The sequence below is a fragment of the Musca domestica genome, unplaced genomic scaffold, assembly GCF_030504385.1.
Source record: "Musca domestica strain aabys unplaced genomic scaffold, Musca_domestica.polishedcontigs.V.1.1 58, whole genome shotgun sequence".
NCBI lineage: Eukaryota > Metazoa > Arthropoda > Insecta > Diptera > Muscidae > Musca > Musca domestica.
The window spans coordinates 2,539,654-2,566,373 of record NW_026712360.1 but is presented as its reverse complement, the minus strand read 5'-3'; the positions used below and the strand labels follow the sequence as shown (position 1 = coordinate 2,566,373).

Here is a 26,720-nt window from a genome sequence, read left to right as displayed (position 1 = left end):
ATTTATAGATGTTCCTGTTAACCGGTCGTCTGTAAATTCCATTGTCAGCAATTGTGGGTCCCATTCCTAAACAAAATGCCAAGATCCTTCTTTCCCATATCCTTAGGCTGGAAATACATAAAGAGCATATTTGGCTGGCTTAAGTCATCGGCTGGCTTCTTCGTAGATGAACAAAGGAGGTTTAGGTTGACTTAGTTCGATTTTGGCCCTAGGCTCCTTTATTCATTTCCGAAGAAGCCAGCCGATGACTTAAGCCAGCCAGATAAGCGCTTTATGTATTCCCAGCTTTATTCTTTCCATTTGAGCCGAAGATTTGTCAGCCTGAGCGGCAAAGGCATAAGTTATTATGGGCCAGCTATCATGATAAGTAGTTTTACATTCGGGGACATCCTTCTCGCATCCGGAATAGGCTCTGGTATGCGTAATTAAACTTTTTGGTTTTCGACAGCACATAGTCCGTGTGACGGCAGAAGTCGAATCTTTTGTGCAAGATGATTTACAGGTATTTCAGCCCATCGAAAGTTCCAATTAGTTGGTCATCAACATTGATCGTAGTAACATTTCTCCAGATCTCTTCTGTTGACTGTTGACCAACGTTGAGGTTTAGTTTCATTTCTTGAAGAAGTTTTGGGGCCTACTCATGTTCGCACTTGTTCTTCTTTCCACTGTGCTCCTGAAGCCAACTCGTAGCGCCAATAAAATGTCATCGGCGTACATTAGCAGTAATCCTCCTAGAGGATGTTTTACAAGGACCGATCCCAGCAGTGAACTATGAGAAACCTCGCACTTTGAACAGTCGTTGCTCAGACAGTTTGTCATTTACCCTAACCCGAAAGACTCTATCCTGGAGAAAGCTTGCTACCGTGCGACAGGTTTGTCCATCGAATGCAAACAATGGTATTTCGTATATTATGTATCGATGCCACAAGTTCCATTCATGCTATTGTCGATCCGACCATTTCTGGTTCAAAAAATTAACGGAAGTACTATGTCGATGCTCAGACAGTTTGTCATCAACCCTAACCCGAAAGACTCTATCCTGGAGAAAGCATGCTACGATGCGACAGGTTTGTCCATCGAATTCAAACGATTGTATTTTGTATATTATGTATCGATGCCACAAGACTTCTTCGGTTGCATTCTGGATATTTGCGATCCGACCAATGTCTGGTTCAATGAATTAATGGTCGTTGCCAGAAGGTTGGTCGTCAACTCTAACCCAAAAAACTCTAGCCAAATTTAATGTCAGTAACTCTAACCCGAAAACCTCTAGCCTGGAAGAAACTTGCTACCATGCCACAGATTTGTCCTACGAATCCAAACGATTGCATTTTGTATATAATGACATGTTGCCATGCTGTATCAAAGGATTTGGTGAAGTCCAGACCAATTGCGATTGTCCCCATTTAGATCTTAAAACCATCCGTGACGTATATTGTAAAGGCTGCTAGAGCATGAATTGTAGAGTGTTTTGCCGTGTATCCGAATTGGCAGAGACTTAATATCCTTCTCTCTTAAATGATCCATTTGGTTCGGCTCAGTAGGAAGTGTTCAAACTGCATTCCTAAGGGCGATAACAAGAATATTGGTCTATAGCTTGTCTAACTTAGGTATGCATCTGCAACGGGCTTAGGTATAATTGGTATAACTAGTGCCTCTTTCGAGGCTATTGGGAAATAGCAGAAGTTGAGACAGTGATTTCAACAATATTGTGAGGAAAAGGATAATCGCTTCAGCAGCTTCTTTAACGAGCAATATCAGGTACCTTATCGATGCCACAAGACTTCTTTGGGGCACTTCTTGCTATAGTTAATCTGACCATGTCCGGAATGGGAGTGCTCGAGGAGTGGGAGTTTTTACAAAGTTTACTCTTCATTATTTTGTTTTGTGTGGGAGCGCTCACTTTATCGCTCATATCTTTATCGATGCCATAAAAATCGGTTATCGTAGTAACATCGTTTTTTTTTTTTTTTTTGAAAATTCGAATGCAGGGCATCTTTTTTAAATTATGTCAACCCAACAAATTATTTTCCTAATGAGCCACAAGCAAATTAAACTATTGTGCCCAATTTTGTTTTATTATTGGTTAACCAATTACATATCGTCTGTGTTCTGTTTAATTTCACCTTTCAAATTCAGCACAGAATTTCTAATGCCAAACATTTTTGGCTTTTGACATTTTTTGGATAATTTGCCTCGGCCCGGTGGAAAACTCATTCGCCAGCTTTTACAACAATTTCACGAAAAATAACAGTTCATTTAAGTAAATATTAATTAATTTTCTAAAGCTGACTACCCGCAAAAATATGCCATTTAGCGGATAACGTAAATAAGCAATTATGTAGAGAGTAGAAGGAGAGCGGTGGGATAGGATCCTGAATTGGACACCAACAATTTACTCTATTGCATATTGTCCGGCGAGCATTTTATTTAGTGTTATTTGCGTGGCGCTGACCACAAAAACCGCAAAATTCATTTTCCATTTTGTTAGGCGGTGGGCTGTCCGTGTCTGTCTGTCTGTTGTGCGTGTCACAGCACTTGGCGTCAGTGGTTGTGGAGTAACTTCAAAAATTACTAATTGAATTCGAATCATATCTCTCGTTGATGGTTGTTGGGTTTTGTTATTTTTATCGCAATTTAATTGCATTTGTTTTCTTTTGCGCTAATTGGGAAGGACGAGTGGGAAATTTAAGGGAATTAATTTCGGGGAAAATACATCAAAAAATTAAAGTGAAAGTCATTTGAAGATCACAAGGTATTCTCATGGAAGACCAAGAGGTCTTCTAATAGGAGACCAAAAGGTCTTTTCATAGAAGACCAAGAATATTTTTGATAGAAGACCAGAAGAAAGTCTTTTCATAGCAGACCAAAAGGTTTTCTCAAAGAAGACCAGAAGATCTTCTCAAAGAAGACCAGAAGATCTTCTCAAAGCAGACCAGAAGGTCTTCTCAAAGAAGACTAGAAGGTCTTCTCATAGGAGGCCAAAAGGTCTTCTTATAGAAGACCAAAAGGATGACTTTTCATAGAAGACCAGAAGTTCTTCTCATAGAAGACCAGAAGGTCTTCTCATAGAAGATCTTCTCATAGAAGACCCGAAGACCTTCTCTCTTATAAAAGACCAGAAGAAAGTCTTTTCATAGACGAACAGAAGGGGGTCTTCTCATAGAAGACCAGAAGGAGGTCTTCTCATGGAAGTCCAGAAGGTCTTCTCATAGACGACCAGAAGAAGGTCTTCTCATAGAAGACCAGACGGTCTTGCATAGGAGAGCAAAGATCTAACGGCCTTCTTCTGGTCGTCTATGAGAAGACCTTCTTCTCATAGACGAAGGGGGTCTTCTCATAGAAGACCAGAAGGAGGTCTTCTCATGGAAGTCCAGAAGGTCTTCTCAGCCGAATGAAGCCAGCCGATGACTTAAGTCAGTCAAATAAGCGCTTTATGCCATCTTATCTAAAGAGCTTGATTTTTACTTTACAAAAATCGGTCGAGACGGTAAAACTACAGATGTTAATCAGCTGTTCTACAAATGATCAGTAGTAGGGAAGTTCACACTAAATGATAGGGTAGTTCACATTAAATCATACATCGTTTAGGAACACTATAATGGTCTTCTAAGGAAAATATCCCCCAATAGTTCCTATTGGAAGGGAGAACTTCAAAAAATCTTCTATCACTTTTCTGGATAAAGTTCTTCAAAATTCCTCAACTAAAAGAATATCTCCAATAGATCTTTTAAGGAAAATAACCCCCTTTTGGTTCTTTAGGAAGGGAGAACTTAAAAAAGTTTTATACCACTTTTCTGTGGTCAGAAAGCCTTCAAACCCCCTCAACAAAGATAAGATTTTCCGAAAAGTTTTCAATTGAAGGCCTCCAAAGGCCTTCCATGAATGGATAAGCACTTTATGTATTCCCACCTTCATTCTTGAGCCAAAGGAAGAGCTATTTGTCAAGTCAGCAATTTGTGTCTGCAAATGGCTCAACAATTGTTTTGGAGTTTTAGGTTGACTTGGCCAACCGATGACTTAAGCTAGCCAAAAAGCGTTTTATGTATTCTCACCAAATCCTCACACCAACTGCAAGTTCTAGAATCCATTTAAAGGTCTTCTAATTATAAAAGTCCACACTTTTTCAAAACCCCCCCTAGGTTATCACCTCTAGATATCATTTTATGATATCAAATCCTAATAACATTCCCCCCATTTACCTAACTCCCCTCGTTTAACCACCTTATTAAATTGCAAGTGTAATAAGTTCGTATGTGTGTTTTGGTGTGTGCGAATGTGAGTGTTTCTGAGTGCGGCTAAAGACAGATTAATTCAATTTAATTGGTTAGCCAATCGATAAACCATAATCTCAAATATCGTTGGGCAGCAAAATTAAGTGTCAAATTAAACTGATTTCAAATGGAAATTTTGTTAACCGACACCAGCTGGCATTAAAACTGACCGAATACTAAAATGAATTATATAAATTGATTGTGATTTTGTAATTAATAGCAATATTCGATGAGAGATTAGATATTGATCGAATGGAGGGTGAATGTTGTCAGCATTAAGGTGAGAATACATAAAACACTTTTTTGGCAGGCTTAAATCATTGGCTGGCTTCTTTGGAAAAGAATAAAGGAGCGGTGGAACAATATCGAACTAAGTCAACCTAAAACTCCTTTGTTGCTCAACGAAGAAGCCAGTCAAAAAATAAAAACGTTTTATGTATTCTCACCTTTATAACTTTCAGACAATGTGGTAAGAACTTTTTTTAAAATGTTGTTATCTGGGGTTATGATATGTAGCAAATCGTCTTGATGCATTTTTTAGAAAGGAAAACCTTTCAAAGATTTTCTTTTCCAAAAAGGCTTTCTAAGAAACTCCATTCTAGTTTTTGCAAGCCTTGTTATTTACTTAGTAAACACAACTTAAACATTAAGGGGACTATAGATCTAAAAATTTCGATACGTTAGGGATCAATAGATAGATAGTTGTCCACCATTCCCACTTCCCTCAAAAAAAACATTAGACCATTCCAAAGACTTCTGTGCATGGAAAGATTGTTTTCTGTGTTCATGAGTCTTCGTGAGGGACTTCTATAAGCAGGTGAGTTCATTTTTGAAAGTTTCTATAGTCGGACGATTTTAATTTGTTTAAAAAAATAAATAGCAGGGATCTTAAGACTTATAGTTTATAGCTTTCGAGGGACTTCTCTAGGGGAAAATCATTTCGTAAAAGACCTTTCGCAGAACTTGTTTACCATAGACCATGGTAGAAGAATACAGGTACAATCCTATTGATAGGAGAATTCCTTTTATTGATTGAAAATTGCCTATGTTTAGGAGAGATATTTCAAAATTCTAGTAAGCAGAGCTTTAACATTAAGGGGTTTATAGAAAGACAAATATCTATGGAGAGTAGGAATATAGGAGGCCTTTTATGGATTGACCAGCAATTTAAATATTTTTAAGAATTGGCCTCAATCCCAATGAAAAATTGGACAAAATAAAGGGAAGTTCAAATAAAATAACAAATATTTTTTTTGCTTTTTTGGAAATATTGTTTTTTTTTTAAAAAAACAAGTAAAACAGCTGCAAGTTCGGCGGGCCGAACTATGAATACCCTCCACACGAACTTCAAATGCCGAATTCACAAAAATTCCGGTGAAAAGTTTTGCTAAAATCATCAAAGTACCGAATATCGGGAGGTACCGATATATGGGGGCTATATGAAGACGTGGACCTGCACAGACAATTTTCTGTCATAGGCTGTAGTATCCATTACGGACTTCAAATACCAAATTTGAAACATTTCCGCTGAATAATGTCGCTTAAATCACCACAATACCGAATATCGGGAGTTACCGTTATATGGGGGCTATACGAAGACGTGGACCTACACAGACAATTTTCTGTCGTAGGCTGTAGTATCCATTAGGAACTTCAAATACCAAATTAGAAACAATTCTGGTGAATAATGTCGCTAAAATCATTAAAATACCGAAAATAGGGAGGTAAAGTTATATGGGGGCTATACCAAAACATGGACCTACATGGTCCATTTTTAATTCCAAAAGTCCTGCAGACATAATATACATTTGAGTAAAATTTTATCAATCGACTTTATTTCGTTCGGAAGCTAGAGTGATTTCCACAGCCAGACAAATGAACGGACATCGCAAAATCGACGTAGAATTTTATGCTGATCAAGAAAATATATATGCTTTGTGGGGTCTAAAAAATCTTCGCCAATTTTTTTTTTCATTCGCCACCAAGCTCAATGATTTTCCACGGAATATATTCAATATTAATTATTTTTTACTCAATGGTACCATTAGGCGTATAATTGCTGTCATTACTCATACGCCCCTTTCTAACATCTGCAATTAAAATTAAATTTTCCAATTGACTTTCAGAACTTTTTAAAAATGATTGACAATGAAACACTGCCCGCAGCCACAACGACCACAGGGACATATTATTCCTATACCATACCGGGTATGGATATTAGCAGTGGGTCCATGCTCTTTACGTTAGTCAGTCAGTTTATGGGGGTGATAACACCCAATGAGTTGCCGTTAGGTAAGTGAAAACTAACAGATAAATAAATTATTCAAAAAATTAATACTCTTTTCAATTTCAAGGACAAGTTAGACACCTGCTACACTCAAATTTAACCCTATTTGAGTTTGGCCTAAATGTAAGTATCACTACGGAACTCAGGGAAACCCCATGGCTTACAAATGCATAATTTCCCCTTTATAGGCCATAAAAGTGGAATCCGGTTTCATAGCCCTGATGAGCATATTTATGATCTTGGCCGTGGTACCCATATTGGCCACCTGCTGTTGGTGCTGCTGCAGTCGCCAGCCGGGCGATGATGAAGAATTTGCCCGCAATGCTGCCCGCATGAACGAATCCCTCGAAGATGGTTTAATGTGTCGTAAAAGTGCATCCATTACCACACTGTGGATAGTTTTCATATTGTTAAGGTGGGGTTTAAACCTAAGGGACATAAACACGAGTTACCATTGATACAGCTTTTGTTCTCTCTCTCTCTCTGCCTCTTTCCAGCTTAAGCGATTTGTGCATCTTTTATGCCAACAGCCGTTTGGCCAGCACCGTGGAAATGACACCCGAAATGATCAAGTCCACCGTGCACGACATGGAGGTATTCCTGAAAGACACCCATTTACAAATCAAACATAAACTTGATAACGGCTTTCATGTTTCGGTGGAAAAGGTTGTCAAGGATTTGGAAGGTTAGCTGCCGCCTCCTCCCTCCTTTGCATCATTTTTGCCACATTAATTCGTGGTTATTTGTTCGTGGCATTCTTGGCCATCACATGGCCCATAAATTTTCTTATGGCCAAGTTTTCGTGTTTTCATGCCATCATTCATTTATTGCCATTTCTTTATTTTGGTTGCAATTTTTATATCCTCCATTTTTTTTTCAATTTTAGATGTGGATGTCTTACTTGGTGAACCAATTCAAGCGGAAATTTCAGCACACACTGGCATTGAGTTGGCCTATGATTCCTTGGCAACCTTAAGCCTGGGTAAGTCAGAAGAAAAAAAACGAAAATAAGAAAGTTTTTTTCTTTATGGGATTGGAGAGACAAAGCAACAAAATAATAGCCAAGCCAAGTTGGTAGAAGAGACCTGGGAACACTGGTCAGAGATCCAAAATTTAGGACAATATATTTTCAATATTTTTGAACACTTTTTTTCTGCTTAAAAAGGCCTAGAAGTTTTTTTTTTGTTAAAGAGAGAGAGAAAGAGAAGATTTTATAAAAACAAGTCTAAAAAGTTATTTCTTTCCATTTCTTTCTTTCTAAGATATTTAAGAGGCCTTCCACATATTTTTGTGGATATACAATTCTTTTTTTAAGACTTTTTTAAATAATAGGCTATCTTCAGGTATTCTTTGGGAGAGGTTTCCCAAAAAATAAATAAAACATGCCATCCTACTTTTTTCTATTTAATATGAAGCCATGTCATGATGTAGAGGAAGGTTTTTTTTAAAAAAATAATCCCTAAAATATGCCATTCTACTTATTTTCCAATTTAATTTAAAGTCTCTCATGTGAATAGTGAACAGAGCTTAAAGATTAAGGGGTCTGTAAATCGAAAAATTACCGAATTGCGGGATTTAAAGATCGATAGTTATTTTCCATACACATTACCTTTTAGAAGACCATTAGACCACATAAAGGACTTCTGTACATGAAAATGTTATCTCCTATCTGCATAAGTCTTCTTCTCTCTTAAAAAAGTTATTTAAAAAAAGACAATTTCAATTCTTTTCTATCTTAATTTTTAAGCATCTTAGAGTATTAAACACAGCTTAAACATTAAGGGATCGATAGATCGAAAATTGCCAATGTATATAAATATAGATGATCTTCCACTATTTCCACAAAACCATCTAGGAGAGCCTTCGAAGAACTTCTCGGGATTATAAAATCATTTTGTAAGGACTTCCATGGATTGATTTATTTTCATTCAATTTTCAAGCCGTGTCATTGGAATATTAAATACAGTTTAAACATTAAGGGATCGATGGATCGAAAATTGCCTATGCATAATTAGGAGTGATATTAAGCCACCATTGCAATTTATGCAATGCAATGCATTGAAGACCTGTCTTTTGTGGCTCCTCAGGATTATAAAATCATTTTGTAAGAACTATCATGAAAAGAAGGAGGTATTTTATGAATTGATTTATTTTCATATAATTTTTAAATCACGTCATTAGAATATTAAACACAGCTTAAACATTAAGGGATCGATAGATCGAAAACTGGCAATGTATGGAAAGGATGTAAATATAGATGATCTTCCACTGTTTCTACTAAACCATCTAGAAGAGCCTTCGAAGGACATCTCCGGATTATAAAATCATTTTTTCCATGGAAAGAAGGAGGTATTTTATGGATTGATTTATTTTCATTCAATTGTCAAGTCTCGTCATTAGAATAGCAAACACTGCTTGAGCATTAAGGGATCTTTAGATGGAAAATTGACAATGTTTAGAAGGGATATAAATAAGGGTGATATTCCATCACTTTTTTATACCATCTAGAAGAGCCTTCGAAGGACTTTTTCGGATTATAAAATTATTTTAAAAGGAGTGAGGTATTTTATGGATCGATTTATTTTCATTTAATTTTCAAGTCACGTCATTAGAAAAGTAGCACAGCTTTAGGGTTCAATAGATCGAAAATTACCTATGTACAGAAGGGATTTACAGATCGATATTAACCCACCATTTTCATTACATTTTTCAAGACCTCCGGAAGGACTGCTATGAAAAGGAGATCTTTTATGGATTGGTAACTTCCTAAAAGTCTTTTTTGGTCGTCTTTCCCAAGAAGACGCTAAAAAGACCTCTGATCAAAGATAATCTCCTATAGGATTTACATAGATATATAGGCTTCTCAAGCATCTAAATAGCCTAGAAAAGACGAAGGGCAAAAATTCTTTTATGACCCTTTATTGATCCTCTAGAAATAAAAGACTTTAAGAAGAACTTTAATACATTCTAAAGATTTTCTAGGAATAGAAGACGTTCTAATAGGGTTTATAGGAAAAAAGGCATTCACAATGCCCTCAAAAGAATTTGTGGGAATAGAGGTCCTAAATAGAGGGGCTTTTAAATCGATGCACGGTAGAGGGCTTTTAAATCGATGCACGACATTATTTAATTTTAAATGGCGCAATAGTAATGCGATGGGGTGAGAATACATAAAACGCTTTTCTGGCTTATGTCATCGGCTGGCTTCTTTGGGAAAGTACAAAGGAGCATAGGCCCAAAATCGAACTAAATCAACCTAAAACTCCTATGTTTCTCTACGAAGAAGCCAACCGATGACTTAAGCCAGTCAGAAAATCGTTTTATGTATTCTCACCTTTAGACCAGCTATTCTCAGACGAAATGTCAAATTTTGTTTACGTTATGTTTTCTGTTTATTTATCTTACGTACTTTGATTCAATTCACAATAAGTGTTTTGACAACTCATTTAGATGATGATTGTTCCATGACTTCTTCTATAGACATATAATTTTTTCCGCCTCCAAAATATACCTTCCTATTCTTCTTTTAAATTAAGTCCCCATTTTTTATCACCTCTTACCCACTGTTCACATTAGAAAACTCCATAAATTATTATTAGAAAAGGGAAAAAACCTATAACATTGAAAAATAAAAGTATAGCAATTATTATCCATGTTTTCGAATAACATTTTCCCAATACAAAAACAAAATTACAAATTGTGTTTGACCCACTTATCGAACACAAAACAGATTTATACCTTCAAACATTTTACTCGCAATAACCTTCAAAAACGATAATAATAATAATATAACCGTATACTTTGAGTCATTATTTATAATGGTATGACATGCCAGAATGGTTGTAGGTATTAAAAATATACTGGTGCTGAGTAGTAGAAATTGTTTTTAAAATTTACCAAATGGTGTGTGAAAAGGGGGCAGAAAATATTCACTCTTCAAAGAGGGGCAAGTTGACAAAACCATTTTTCAGAAACAGTTTATTCGGGAAGATAATCTAGGTATTTGATTGGAGATATTTTTATAACTGTAATTTTAGTTTCTTTTACTGTAGTATTTTCCCTAATTAAAGTCTTGTAACTTGGATAATAAACTGAGCATAAACATTGTGGGATCTATAGATCGAAAAATCGCTAATGTGTAATGGGGGTTTAAAGAGTGATAAGTGGCCGTCATTCTCAACAAAGCCACATAAAATATGTATAATAAACTGATCGTAAACACTGTGGGATCTATAGATCGAAAAATTGCTAATGTGTAATAGGGATCTAAAGAGTGATAATTGACCGTCATTCTCAATAGAGCCACATAAAATATGTTTGTATTGTTTGCTTTCTTATTGCAACATATTGAAAATTGAACACTACATATATAAATGCCTTATCAACTTAATTAATTTAATTTTCTTATTTTGGCCAAAATTCCTTTATTATTGAGTTATTGATGTTTTAAGCCGACTATGTTGCCGACATTTAATATATATCTCTCCTAATTTAATCTTCATATTTCACATCCTGTCATATTATTACTATTATTTTTTGTCATTCCCATTCCTCTTACAGCCAATGCCGAACTTATTTATCGTGTCCTAATGCTACAAGAGACCGTTGGACGAGCCTTGAAAATTTCCCAAGAGGCTTCGGCTCGCATGGAAGAATTACAAATACAATTGTCTGTGTTGCAACGCCAGTGCACATACCGAGATCGACCGCTATGCGATACGCTGCGTATAAGGAGTTTTGAGGAGAATGGTATTATTGATGCTTTGAAAACGGTAAGAAAATAAAAAAAAAAATATTGATTGGATTATTGTCAATGTAAACACATTGGAAAAAAAACTGGGAAATATATATGAAATTTCTAAGGAGATTTCTTTGTCCTGGGTGTCTTGGTCAAATGTGTGTCGTCTTCTTGAGTATATAGTGGGTGTGCTTGTCTGTGTGTGTGATTGTTATCATTTCCTTATTACAAATATTGGAATTTTATGCGGATGAATGTATGTGTGTGAGCGTGAGTGTGGTATATGATTGAGTGCCAATTGGCTAAGAAAAATAATGCTCAGGGATGGATACTTGAAGTTGAAGCCAAGACAGAATAAACATTTGGGGCGTTGTTACATAGTTTTGTGTTGACCCCGGAAATTAAAATTATTTGGAAGTCCGTGCCGTAATACAGTTTTGTTGTTGTCATTTTCGCCATCTGTTTAATGCGCTAAAAACGCCAGTGCCTCACCTACTTTTCTGGCTTTGCAAATGTCAAATATAAAAGGATTCCAAAGGAAGTCTGATATTCTGACGCCGTTGTCTTTTAAAAGTTGGATTTGACGCAGAATCATTTTTTATCCCTTAATGCTGCGACGCAGATTTTGCGCCTTAAGGTGAGAATACATAAAACGCTTTATTGACTGGCTTAAGTCATTGGCTGGGTTCTTCGTAAAGGAACAAAGGAGTTTTAGGTTGACTTAGTTCGATTTTAGTACCACGCTCCTGTTTTCTTTTCCGGAAAGGCCAGCCGATGGCATAAGCCAGTCATGGTAGAATTAAAAAGGTCAAGTCGAGCTATTTTTTTCAAAATTATTCATTTGACAGCAACTCATTGCCAAAATTTATATTTATAAATCCATTGTGTACACAGAAATCAGAGATGGGAACCTGTTTTTTTCATTCGGTGAAATTTGACAAGGGAAATCACAGAAAATGCAGAGATGGATAGTCTTATTTGAAATGACGGTAACTTCTTAATTTTACCATGGACTAATCCAGAAATTTAATAATATTTTTTTTTAATTTCATTTAAAAAAAACCAGCAGCAATTCTCCAAAGTCGTTCTGGCCATGGTAGAAGAATAAAGGTAGATGCATCAACGCTGGGGAACATGAATATGTAATTTTTTTATGTTTCTTCAAAAATAAGTAGATGCTTTCCTATATTAGTCTATCGGAGGTTGTTACGATATGCCTTTTTTACCCATTTTTGCAAATTTGAATAATTTTTCATCCAAAAATTTCAATTCTGACATTTTATTGTCCCAGCAGCTGTGTCAATGCAACTACCTGTCTTCTTCTACCATGGTCCTGACATAAAAAAAACTGATTCGGATACGCAAAATTGTCGGCTCATGTGTAAAATTCCAGTTTGGCCAGCTATAAAATTAATTAGTGCGAAAATGCAGCTCTGTAGAAATTTTAGGGATCTATAGGTGCGTTTATGGTAAAAATGAAATAAACGTAGGAAACGCAAACTCTTAGGAAGAGAGGGAAATTTGCATCGTTTTTGGACCTATTAAAGGCCTAACGAGGAAAGTGTCTGCCTAGTTGGTCTTTTGTGTTGTGTGAAAGAACGATTTTCCTCGTCAACAGAAATAGAGAAAAAAGGAGGGACTTTTTTTCGTGTTTTTTTTTTTTTATTTATTGAAACGCAAAATATAAGCCAAGCATTTATTCTGTTATCAGTTTTGAATAGTTGACTAGTTAACACTTAATTTAATCGTTTTTATGACTTCTTTTTGTTTATATTTTCAGCTACAAGAGGATCAAACCATATTTCGAATGCGTTACTTGGGTGAAATTGAATTTGGTGCAACGGTTAAGAATTTAACCTCCGAAGTTGGAATGTCACGTTCGGTGTTTAGTAATTTTCCGCAGCAAGTGAAAATGGATACGGCCTACGAAAGGAATTGTAAGTTGAAGCGAGTCAATGTGAATTCGCCTCTTTATTCTCTTTTATTAAGTCGTTTAACAAGATCAGCTGATTGTCTGTTAAATCCCGTTAATAAACTTAAAGTACGTTTACATATAAATCTTTATCCAGGTTAACACTAATAATTGACCAATCACAATGAAAATATTCAATTTGGTCAATTATTACAATTAACCCGGATAAATATTTTGTGTGTAAACACTCTATTAATCTCGTTAATAATTTCTAGCCCATCGGGTTCATATAAAATTTCTTGAGCATTCAATCTTAAAGGTGAGAATACATAAAACTATTTTTTGACTGGCTGGCGTCGACTGCCTTTTTCATAGAGTAAGGGTGCAAGTACATAAAAACTTGAAGCCATGGCTAGGCATGTTAATGTCAAATTATAATGGAAAACGACGGCAGGATTTTAGCGGCTCTGTAATCCCTTTGTGAAATGTCACAAAATATGCCTAGCCATGACTTCAAGCTTCTTATGTAACTATACCTTATTAAAGGAGTTTTAGGTTGCCTTAGTTCGATTTTGGCCCTAAGCTCCTATGTTATTTTATAAAGAAGCCAACCGATGTCTTAAGCCAGTCAAAAAAAAAAAACATTTTATGTATTCTCACCTCAATTCTAATTTTCCCACATAACTAATAACTCATTTTCCTCCTCCTTTTCTACTCCCGCCCACAGATACCCTTCAACAGTTGGAAACGATACGCCATCGAACCACAACAAATGCTCAAATGTTAACCGCAACCATAAATGTTCTGCTCGGCCGTTTAGAAGGCGTCTGGGAGTCGGTGAGGCCACAATATGAAAAACTGCAAGATTGGTCCAATGTCTATTGGACCACCGGTTGGGTGGCCGCCATGGCTGTGGTCTGGATACTGATCTTTATGCTGATGGCCTACTGTTGTTTTCTATGCGAATCCAATGTTAAGGCCGGCGTTTTACTGTTCATAGCGGTTATTATCATTTGTCTGAGCTGTATTGGTCTGACCATTTACGGCGTACTGTCGCTGGCCATTGGCGGCAATGCCGAGGTATTTCTGTGTAAACCGTTGTATGATGCAGGTGTCAGTGTTGTCAATCGCATGGATACAACAACGGGTCTAACGCCGTATGACTATAATGCCAATAGCAACAACAACAACTACAATGCCTATGATATGCTGGGTAAGTTATTCGATAAGCCTGGTTATGTTTATGAACATGAACCGGAGGTGGGCATTATTGGTGAGCTTTTACGTCCGGATGGGGTGAATCGGCCAATTGTCAATGTTAGCTTAGCCTCGGCAATAAGGTATGTGTTTTATTTTATTTTTTGGAGTATTCAAGTAAGCTTGAAGGCCTAAAAGCTTGAGAGAAACTCTAAAGTTGAAGTAGAAGGGCTAGAAATTTGTAAGTGTTTCTTTTTTTGGTGACTTATGAGTATACCTCCCATATTGTATCATTGTTTAACCTTTAAGTTTCATAAGTACATAGTTGTATGTAAACGTACTATAATTAAGAATTGAAATCCACTGAATTTATCATGGTAGAAGAGTATAGGTAGATGCAACAACGCTTGGGAACATTAAAATGTCAAATTTAAAGCGTTTTGTCAAAAATAAGTTGATCTTTATATGTTTTCTTACACGACACAAATCGGAGTTTGTAATGATATGTACTTTTTGACAATTTTTACAAATTTCAATTTCTCATTCAAGATTTTCAATTTCAAAATCGGTTTGACAGTTCATTGTCCTAGCAGCTGTGTCGATGCGACTACCTGTATTCTTCTACCATTCTTATATGTAAACATGCCTTTAAACAACAAAGGCATTTAGGGTAACCTAGTTCGAAGTTGGCCCACAATTTGAACTAGTCCACCCTTCATTCCTTTGCTGCCATCACACGATACGTTTTTTGTTTGTGTTGTCACTTTTATTATCCATGTGTATTTCTTTATATCATATTTCTTGCTATCACGCACTTGCATAAGTTTTTATACCCTCCACCATAGTATGGAGGTTACACTTTAGACCCCACAATGTATATATATTCTTGATCAGCACAAAATTCTATGTCGATTTAGCGATGTCCGTCTATCCGCCTGTCCGTCTGTGGAAATTATTCTAGCTTCCGAACGAAATGATTTCCTCAAATGTATATTATGTCTGCAGGACTTTTGGTATTGAAAATGGGAAATGAAGATCCACGTTTTGGTATAGCCCCCGTATAATGGTACCTCCCTATTTTCAGTATTTTGATGATTTTAGCGACATTATTCACCGGAATCGTTTCAAATTTGGTATTTGAAGTTCGTAACGGATGCTACAGCCTAAGACAGAAAATTGTCTGTGCAGGTCCAGGTCTTCGTATAGGCCCCACATAACATTACCTCCCAATATTCGGTATTTTGATGATTTTAGCGACATTATTCACCGGAATTCTTTCAAGTTTGGTATTTTGGTAAGAGAGAAAATGAGCCATGTAGGTCCACGTCTTCGTATAGCCCCCATATAACGGTACCTCTCGATATTCGGTATTTTAATGATTTTAGCGACATTATTTACCGGAACTACTTCAAATTTGGTATTTGAAATTCGAAATAGATACTGCAGCCTAAGACAGAAAATTGTGTGTGCAGGTCTACGTTTTGGTATAACCCCCATATAACAGTGCCTCACCATATTTGGTATTTTGATAATTTTAGCGACAATATTTATCGGAAATGTTTCAAATTTGGTATTTGAAGTTCGTTATGGGTACTACAGCCTATGACAGAAAATTGTTTCTGCAGGTCCAGGTCTTCGTATAGCGCCCATATAACGGTACCTCCCGATATTCGGTATTTTGATAATTTTAGCGACATTATTCACCGGAATTGTTTCAAATTTGGTATTTGAAGTTCGTATTGGGAAGTATAACCTATGACAGAAAATTTTCTGCGCAGGTCTACGTCTTGGTATAGCCCCAATATAGCAGTACCTCCCCATATTCGGTATTTTGATGATTTTAGCGACATTATTCCACGGAAATGTTTCAAATTTGGTATTTGAAGTTCGTAACGGATTCTACAACCTAAGACAGAAAATTGTCTGTGCAGGTCCATGGCTTCGTATAGGCCCCATATAATGGTGCCTCCCTATTTTCGGTATTTTGATGATTTTAGCGAAATTATTCACCGGAATTCTTTCAAATTTGCTATTTGAAGTTCGTAACGGATACTACATCCTAAGAGAGAAAATGAGCCATGTAGGTCCACGTCTTCGTATAGCCCCCATATAACGGTACCCCTCGATATTCGGTATTTTGATGATTTTAGCTACATTATTCACCGGAATTGTTTCAAATTTAATATCTGAAGTTCGTAACGGATACTACAGCCTATGACAGAAAATTGTCTGTGCAGGTCCATGGCTTCGTATAGGCCCCATATAACAGTACCTCCCAATATTCGGTATTTTAATGATTTTAGCTACATTATTCAACCATCTTTTTCAAGTTTCGCATTTGAATATTGTTATGGCTTATGACAAAAGTTGCCTATGCAGGTCCATGTCATCATACAGACCCATGTATAACAGCTACATTCGGTATTTTAAAGACTTTAACAAAATTTTTTAACGGATTTTTTTTTTTTTTTTAAATTGCCAAATTTTTTTCAAATGGTGGAGGGTATTTAAAGTTCGGCCCGGCCGAAATTACAGCTTTTTAACAATAATTTTGAAAAATTTGTAAACATATGATTGCATGACTATACCTTCTTAATTCTACCATCGCCAAAATGTTTCATAATTTATTTATACTTCCATTATCCATAACCTTTTCTTTATTTATTTATGGTAAATATTTATTCTCCTCCTACTCCACCATTAGAGCTACGAATACAGACCAATTAGTCAAGATACTGTACGTGTTTCCTTGATTTTTGCAAACCCCCCCCCCCCCCCCCGAACAGAAAAAAATTTAGGAAACTTCTAGAACCTCCCCTCCCCTACAAAAGAGTAAAATCAATGTCTCATCCCTGTCACATAGCCATACTCTATGAAACATATTCAGCTATTGAATATCTTTGTCAGCTCCTTTCAATTAAACTGAATACCCTGGTAATGACAAATTGAGAAAATAATTAAAATTGAAACAATTCTGCACCAGTCCCATATGGATGATAACCCGTTGGAAACATACACCAAAGGGACCTTTGTCCTATCTTTCTTATTTGAGTAAGCACTTCTCTTCCCAAACCGCCCCCCTCTCTGAAAAGAATAACCAAAACACCTTTGCTATGAAACGACCCTCTAACTGTCACCTTTGTACCAACCAATCCATCCATGTATCTTCAATGCCACTAATGATTCCAACAAAAAAAAATATTTTTATCTGCAAAAATTTTACAACTCACACAATTACTACTTGTCCGATGATGATGACTGAATGCCATCACAACAACAATAATAACAACAACATCAACGGAACACAAATTTTGGTGCTTCAACATCCCTGGTGTGTGTATGTGTGTGTCTGTCTGTCTTCTCTTATTGAATTTCATGGCAACCATCTACGCTTTCAACTGCTATCTTCTCCATCTCTCTCTCGCGCCACACTAATTCTCTCCTCTCCAGAGGTTGTGAAAAAAACGAAGCATCGTACAATGTCTTTCAATTGGATGCATTCGTTAATACAACGGCAATTTCCAATTTGAAACAATTTCCCAAAGTCACGCAAGCCATCGATTCCATAGATGTATCCGAGCGCACCCTGCTGTCGCTGACACAGACCATACAAAGTATCCTGGAGAGTATGCTGCAGACGTCGTCATTTAATTTGACCACATATCGTACCACAATCGGAGCACCAACACCGGAAAAAGATTTGGCGACATTCATAGATCAAATGCAGAGGGTGGCACTCCAGGTAAGTACAGCGGGAGAGTGGGTGGGTGTGTTGGGATCACATGATACCGTCAAGTGTAATGTAAGATAATTGATGATGATTCATTAAATCAAATAAAAATTTGAAAAGAGATGAGGTTCGTAATGGGAAAGGGTTTTATATTTGAGCAAAGCGCCTGGAGGTATGCAATGGTTTAGTGAAGCATATTTACTACAACAGGGGAATTTAGCTACTCTAAAATAGAGGGCATCTAGCTTCAGATACTACACATTAAGGACCCGGCTGTTCTACTGCAGATGGCTTATCTATCGGCAGTAGATTATCCGGTTGCTCATCAACTTCGCAAGTAGAGAACGCCGGAGTTCAACTACTCTGCAGTAGATAGCCATGAATTTTAACTACTCGGCAGTAGATGGCCATGGGGTTTAACTACTCGGCAGTAGATGGTCCCGGGGCTCGCCTACTCTACAGTAGCTAGTCCCAGGGCTCATATACCCGGCAGTAGATGGCCCCAGGGCTCAACTACTCGGCAGTAGATGGCCCCAGGGCTCTTCTACCCATCTACTCTGAAGTTGCTGGCCCCATGGCCCATCTACTCTGCAGAAGCTGGCCTCATGGCCCATCTACACCACACCAGGGCCAATCTACTCTACAGTAGATGGCCCAAGGGCACATACTCTACAGTAGCTGGCCCCAGGGTGCATCAGCTCTACAGTAGCTGGCCCCAGGGCCCATCTACTCTACAGTAGATGGCCGCAGGGCCCATCTACTCTACAGTAGCTGGCCGCAGGGCCCATCTACTCTACAGTAGCTGGTCCCAGGGCCCATCTACTCTACAGTAGCTGGTCCTAGGGCTCATCTACTCCACAGTAGCAGGCCCTAAGGCCCATCTACTCCACAGTAGCTGGCCCCTGGGCTCATCTACCCTGCAGTAGATGGCTCCTAGGCTCATCTACTCTACAGTAGCTGGCCCCAGGGCCCATCTACTCTACAGTAGCTGGCCCCAGGGCTCACCTACTCTACAGTAGCTGGCCCCTGGGCTCATCTACTCTAAAGTAACTGGCCCCAGGGCCCATCTACTCCGCAGTAGCTGGCCCCTGTGCTCATCTACTCTACAGTAACTGGCCTCAGGGCCCATCTACTCAACAGTACCTGGCCCCAGGCCTCATCTACTCTACAGTATTTGGCTCTTGGGCTCCTCCACTCTACAGTAGCTGGTCCCAGGACCCATCTACCCTAAAGTAGGTGGCCCCAGGGCCCATCTACTCTACAGTAGGTGGCCCCAGGGCCCATCTACTCCGCAGTAGCTGGCCCCTGTGCTCATCTACTCTACAGTAACTGGCCCCAGGGCCCATCTACTCAACAGTACCTGGCCCCAGGCCTCATCTACTCTACAGTATTTGGCTCTTGGGCTCCTCCACTCTACAGTAGCTGGTCCCAGGACCCATCTACCCTAAAGTAGGTGGCCCCAGGGCCCATCTACTCTACAGTAGGTGGCCCCAGGGCCCATCTACTCTACAGTAGGTGGCCCCAGGGCCCATCTACTCTGTAGTAGGTGGCCCCAGGGCCAATCTACTCTATAGTAGCTGGCCCCAGGGCCCATCTACCCTAAAGTGTCTGGACCCAGGGTCCATCTACTCTACAGTAGCTGGCCCCAGGGCCCATCTACCCTAAAGTGTCTGGACCCAGGGTCCATCTACTCTACAGTAGCTGGCCCCAGGGTCCATCTACTCTACAGTAGCTGGTCCCAGGGCCGATCTACTCTACAGTAGCTGGCCCCAAGGCCCATCTACACTACAGTAGCTGGTCGCAGGGCCCATCTACTCTATAGTAGCTGGCCCCAGGGCCCATCTACTCTATAGTAGCTGGCCCCAGGACCCATCTACTCCACAGTAGCTGGCCCTAGGGTCCATGTACTCCACAGTAGCTGGCCCCTGGGTTAATCTACTCTGCAGTAGATTGCCCCTGGGCTCATCTACTCTACAGTACCTGGCCCCAGGGCCCATCTACCCCTCAGTAGCTGGCCCAGGGCCCATATACTCTACGGTAGCTGGCCCCAGGGTCCATCTATTCTACAGTAGCTGACCCCAGGACCTATCTACTCTACGGCAGCTGGCCCCAGGGCCCATAAACTCTACAGTAGCTGGCCCAGGGCTCATCTACTCGGCAGTAGATGGCTCCTGGTGTCATCTACTTAGGTTTTCCGTAGAAACAAAGCCTATTTAATAGGTTTTTTGGTTGGAAACTTCGGATAGGTCTACCAATTATGTTATGGGACCTGATACCTCTGTCCTTCCATATTTGGAAAAATGTCTCCCTTCCTTCCCTCCCAACTCTTCGCTGTCACAATTTCGCATTCCTTTCATTTCATTCTTTTTCACATTTCATTCCGATTTCATTCAATGAAGACATTAAGAATACCAACAAGATTCTATTCATGTCCGGGCATGTCCACATAGATTCCATGTAATTGACCTGGTTAGCCAGGTAAATAAACAACATCATCATCATTTCTGTATGGACCCGACGAACGCACTGGGACACTAACACCAATAAACCGGTTTTTGCAACAGAAACAATTTAATTCCCAGGGCATTCCGACATCATACCCCACATACACGCTCTCTCCTTCCGACCCTCCCTCCCCCTTGCCAAGCAGAGTTACATTGGTTATTACCAATATTTTTCCATTCAGTTTTGTGGGCTGTTGGTTGGTTGATTGAGTCCCTACCATGCCATTCAATGGCTTACGACAACTAACAATCATTCCAATCGCCTTGACTACACACTCGACCATTGTCCGGACTCATATGTATGAGCTCTTCGGCTGTGTAAGCTGATTGCTTGGATGGCCAGGGAGCTATAGGAAGAGTTTCAAGGAAACAATGTGATTTTTGTTCGCCGCTGGCTGGCGTAGTGTGGTATGGTGTGACTGACATCTGCTTTTTTCCGAAAAGCTTAGAAAAAATCACATTCAACTTGTTTTGCCCTCCCAATGCCCATGGCATATCCTTGGCCATAGAAATTTCTTTGGGTTCACATTGCAGAAGGAGGATAGCTATTTTAATTTTAGTTTTTAGTTGTTCTTCCCGCAGTTGTTTTTGTTTTTGCTTTTGCTTGTTCTGATTGGAATTGTACAACTTGTTACCATTTATCTGCAGATACAAGACGTGGCAACATCCTCACGTATGACAACACTTGGCAGTCGTTCGAAACGTTTACAATCGTCCATTCTGCAGCCACTGGAGCAGTTGCAGAATGAAATACTCTATCATCTGACAGCACTGGAATTGCAAAGGGACCCCTGGGCCAAGCAGGTCAATCAGACATTGAATCATTTGCGCAACATACAGGAGTATCTGGAGAAGACGGCCGGGGAGATATGTGACAATCAGACACGAATCTATACCGAAAGGTAAACAGAAGCCATTAATTAAATCCGGACATGATTTATGTTTCGATTTTGTTTTTTTTTTTTTTTTTTCATTTTTTTCCGAATTTTTATTTCTTGGGACAGACTGAAAACCTATTTGGCCAGCGACAAGGCCACAATGTCTTCACAATTGGGTGATACCACAGCCAAGTGTCGCCCGTTCTTTGATATCTTTGATGCAAATCGCATATTTCTTTGTCGAAACATGATCGATTTTGTCAATGCCTTGTGGTTCTTCCCCTTTTTGACATTGCTACTGTGGTCCGTTGCGACGCCGGTGGGTTTGAATCTAATCACCTTGCAGCGCAAATTGACCACATTGAAGCAGATACGTTTACGCGGTGGCGGTGGTGGAGATCGAGGTCGCCGACGCGAAAGGGATTCGAGTACGTCACGAGAGCGCAGCACTAGCAGTGGTCGACGAAAACCGGCACCATTGTAAGTCGTAGATGAGATTTTGCGAAATTAAAGTAGGTTTACACATACAAGATCTCTATCAGGGGTTAAAGGGGAGAGTACATAAAGGGTGTAAGTACATACGAAGCTGGAAGTCATGGCTAGGCATATTTTTTGACATTTCAAAAAGGGATTACATAGCCGCACTAAAGTCCTGCAGTCGTTTTCCATTTTAATTTGACATTAATATGCCTAGCCATGACTTCAAGCTATTTATGTATTTGCACCCAAACAGCTTGAAGTCTTCGCATGGCACATTTTGTAACATATCATAACTGGATGCCAGAGCCGCACTCAAATTCTGCCGTCGTTGTTCCTTATAATTTGACATTAAAATGCCTAGCCATGATGCCAAGCTGCTTATGTACCCTCACATTTAATCCTGATAGTTGACCAATCACAGAAAACACAAAATTAAAATTGTGATTGATCAAATGTCAATGTCATCCCGAATAGCGATTTTGTGTGTAAACGTGTTATTAAACCTAAAACAGATCAAACCTTAAATCATGGTAAAATTAAAAAGGTAAAATTATTTCAAATAAGTCCAAGCTGTCAAATTTGAATGCAAAGAAAAAGGGTTCCCATCTCTGATTTGTGAGTAAACAATGGATTTGTAAATATAAAATTTGACAATGAGATGTTGTCAAAGGAATAATTTAAAAAAAATTAAACATTTAGCTTCTTAATTTTACCATAGCTTTTATCGTGACTTCGCTTGGTAAAAAAATACAGGTAGATGCATCAACGCTTGGGACCATTGATATGTCAAAAAATTTTAAATATCTTTTCAAATATAAGTAGAGTTTCATATTTTTCTTATGCGACGTCATTCGGAGGTTATTATTTTCAATTCCAAAATTGGTTTGACAGTTCATTGTTCCAGCAGCTGCGTCGTTACGTATACCTATATTCTTCTACCATGCTTCGTCGTAAGAATACAACACTGTTGCTACTCTTAGCTGACAAAAGTGTGGCAATGGCAACAGTGTTGCATTTTCATGCCGAAGCATGAGAGAAGAATACAGGTAGATGCATCAACGCTTGGGAGCATTGATATGTCAAAAAATTTTAAATGTTTTTTCAAATATAAGTAGATTTTTATATGTTTTCTTATACTCCGTCATTCGGAGGCTATTATAATTCGCGTTTTCAACAATTTTTACAAATTTAAATAATTTTTTATTCAACATTTTCAATTCCAAAATTGGTTTGACAGTTCATAGTCCCAGCAGCTGTGTCGACGCGTCTACCTATATTCTTCTACCATGTGCCGAAGTCACGTTTGAAGCTTTAATCTGTTTCAACCTTAAAAATAGGTTTACATAGAAAGTATTTAAATGGTTTAACCAGATAATTGATCAATTACAATAGATTTAACAACAGAAAACATAAATGAATATTATTGTGAGTGGTCAGTGATTATCTTGTAGAGATTTTGCTATGTAAACATGCTATTAGAATTAAATATTAAAATGTAATTTACTTAGGCGCCGCACTGCCACCGAAGAAACCTTGGACATCGATGACATTGATGCAGTGGGTCAACAACAAACGCCGGTACGCAGCCGTAGTCAACCGTAAGTAGGGCATTAAATTCATTATTTTGAATTATATAATTATTTGATGTTTTTTGAATTCTATAGAAGACGCCCCGAACCGGAACCTGAAGATAATTGGCGCTCACCTGGCCCGATACGGGCTCGTTCGCGTGATCGCACATCATATGAACGTGAACAGCCACGGGCCAAGCCACCTATGTGAGTAACACTGGTAGTATTGAGAACTCTGAAACAATTTTTTAAATAATCCACTTAGTAAATCCGACAGTCCTTCAAAATACATTCCTAAGAAGTTCACCAAAAATAGACTTTGAAATATATTCCCAAAAATTCAGAAACTATGGCTCTGATAGTCCACAATTGTATGTCTGATAGTCCTTAATGTCATCCAATATCATTCTTAAAAAAACTTCACAATGGCAACTCTGACATATTTTCACATCACAAATAATAGGGCTCGCTGTGATCGAAAATGACGTATGCACCATAATAGCAATGAGTTGTCAAACATTTTTGGAAATCTAAATTTTGAATGAAAAAATATTGAAATTAGTGTTGAAAATCAAATATCATACAAACCTCTGAACCATGGTAAAACATGGTATTATGTGTAAACGGTTTATTTACACCAAATGTATTTCCATAAAACACCTAATTTAGATTGTCCATTCCTTCGAATATATGTCAAAAAAATGACGCAAATTGGCATAACGCCTAATTAAAGTGTCGGTGTAAATAAATATACGATGCGAGGATACGTGCTTTGTTTCAGAACTTTTCACTACGATAACCGGTTATCCCTTTATGATATGGAAGAAAATTCCAAAGCTAGTAGATTCTTGCAGGTTCTGGAACAAAGCAACGATAAATAAGCATGGTAGAAAAATACAGGTAGATGCAAAAATGTTTGGAAACATTGATATGTCAAAAAAAATTTTTTTTTCAAAAATTAATTTGATTTTTATAGTTTTCTTATACGACGTCAATTGAAAATTGTCATAAAAAGCGATATTCAAAAAATTTTACAATTTTGAAAAATTTTTGATTAACAATTGTCAATTCCAAAATTGGTTTGACAGTTCATTGTCCCAGCAGCTGCGAAAATGCGTCTACCTGTATTCTTCTATCATGATAAAAAAAAGAAAACATAAGATTTTTTTGACTAATGTGATCAGCTGGTTTTTCAGCAAATAAACAAAGGAGTTTAGGTTGACGTAGTTCAATTTCGTGCCATCACTTAAACTTGGTAACCCTTAAGTTCTTTTTTCTTTTACCAAAAAAAATCTATCCAAAACAGATCTTCCCCCACCCAAAATATTCTTTAAAATCCACTATCGACACTTTTTAATCACTCTTAAATCGATAACATTCCCCCCATTTTTCTAGGCGTCGCCAAGGTACCGAAGAATTCAATTTGGACGATGAAGGTCAGCCAACCGCCAGCTACGGACGTGAAAGAAGTCAACCCAGAGCACCCAGTCGACAGCAGGAACGTTCCCAGCCATCTCAGGCTGCCAAATATAAACCAGCCTTGTAAGTAAATGGCATTATTTTCATACGAAAAAACCCCTAGTGGTAGTTTAGGAATTATTATCTAAATGTAATGTTCAATAGAGCGTGTTTTGCAATAAAACTTGCATTCAATGTTGTTTTGTTTTTTACATTTGCTTTTCTTAGAGTGTAACATGGTACAATTAAGAAGGTAACATATCCTGCTCTGCATTTACTGCAATTTACCCTGTCAAATTTATGTCAATACAAAACGGGTTCCCATCTCTGATTTGTGTGTATACTATGTATTTACCATGGTAGAAGAATACAGGTGGTCGCATCAACACAGCTGCTGGGACAATGAACTGTCAAACCAATTTTAGAATTGAAAATGTTGAATGAAAAATGATTCAAATTTGTACAAATTCTGGAAAAATGCATATCATAACAACCTCAAATTGGCGTCGTATAAAAAAACTTATGAAACTCTATTTATTTTTGAAAAAAAAAAAAAATTAAAAAATGTTTGACATATCAATTTTCCCAAGCGTTGATGCATCTACCTGTATTCTTCTACCATGCAATGTATTTACGAATAAACGTGTGAATACATAAGCAGTTTGACATCATGACTAAGCATATTAATGTGAAATTATAAAGGTTGAAATACATAAAAAACTTTTTTGACTGGCTTAAGTCATCGACTGACTTCTTCGTAGTGGAACAAAGGAGTTTTAGGTTGACTTAGTTCGATTTTGGCCCTACGCTCCTTTGTTCATTTCTGAGGAAGCCGGCACGATGACTTATGCCAGTCAAAAAAGCGTTTTATGTATTCTCATCTAAAGGGAAAACGACGGCAGGATTCGAATGCGGCTCTGGTATCCCTTTATGATATATCACGAAATATTTGCCATGCGAAGACTTCAAATTGTTTATGTACCCACACCTTAAACATTTTGACAAGGGGTTATTGTCAAACGCATTATGTGGAAAAAATTGACAACATATGATTGCATGACGTTACCTTTGTAATTCTACCATGAATTACTTTCTTATTTTTGATTATAAATTTTCTTTTATTTTAAAGCTTTTTGAAATGATTTTCAATTTTTTCTTTTTATTTCATTTTACTTTGCATTCGTTGTGTCCATTTTATTTTTCACTTTTTTTTAAATTTGTAATCAATGTTATTAAATGTGTTGCGTAAATGTTCAATACTAGACGAAGACAAGGCACAGAAGAGTTTAATTTAAACGAAGATGAAGATACGGGCACATATGCACGTGAACGTAGCCAACCAAGAGCACCTAGCAGTAGTAGACAGCAGCCCCAACAACAATCACGTATACAGGCCCCAGCAAAATTCGTACCGGTCTTGTAAGTCTGAAAGAACTTGCGACAAATTTAATTGAGGTGAAGATACATAAGCAGCTTGGCATTGTAGCATGGCATATTATAAATGAAAATGACGGTTGACTATATAATATGTCATAAAATATGCCATGCCATAATGCCAAGCTGCTTATATATCATATTCGTCAAGGTGAGAATACATAAAACGCTTTTTTGACTATCTTAAGTCTGCTGGCTTCTTCGTTGAGGAAGAGGAGAGTTTTAGGTTGACTTAGTTCGATTTTGGCCCAACGCCC

At 38.0% G+C, this 26,720-nt stretch overlaps 1 protein-coding gene across 4 annotated transcripts in view; it reads left to right on the top strand.

Annotated features, from left to right (window-relative positions):
- Positions 1 to 26,720, top strand: part of LOC131805592 (prominin-1-A-like) — a 43,992-nt gene that overhangs the window by 13,215 nt on the left and 4,057 nt on the right. For 3 of the 4 annotated variants that reach the window (XM_059128925.1, XM_059128924.1, XM_059128926.1), the window contains exons 2-15: positions 6,401 to 6,566; positions 6,629 to 6,684; positions 6,750 to 6,976; positions 7,059 to 7,246; positions 7,448 to 7,543; positions 11,122 to 11,333; positions 13,080 to 13,236; positions 13,939 to 14,551; positions 17,859 to 18,150; positions 21,291 to 21,544; positions 21,647 to 22,000; positions 23,509 to 23,598; positions 23,665 to 23,778; positions 24,967 to 25,113. In XM_059128925.1, coding sequence (XP_058984908.1) covers positions 6,413 to 6,566; positions 6,629 to 6,684; positions 6,750 to 6,976; positions 7,059 to 7,246; positions 7,448 to 7,543; positions 11,122 to 11,333; positions 13,080 to 13,236; positions 13,939 to 14,551; positions 17,859 to 18,150; positions 21,291 to 21,544; positions 21,647 to 22,000; positions 23,509 to 23,598; positions 23,665 to 23,778; positions 24,967 to 25,113 — 2,954 coding nt within the window. In that variant the 5' untranslated portion in view covers positions 6,401 to 6,412. Of the gene's footprint in view, positions 1 to 6,400; positions 6,567 to 6,628; positions 6,685 to 6,749; positions 6,977 to 7,058; positions 7,247 to 7,447; positions 7,544 to 11,121; positions 11,334 to 13,079; positions 13,237 to 13,938; positions 14,552 to 17,858; positions 18,151 to 21,290; positions 21,545 to 21,646; positions 22,001 to 23,508; positions 23,599 to 23,664; positions 23,779 to 24,966; positions 25,114 to 26,292; positions 26,449 to 26,720 lie in introns of all 4 variants that reach the window. The other variant, XM_059128923.1, reaches the window with a different exon arrangement.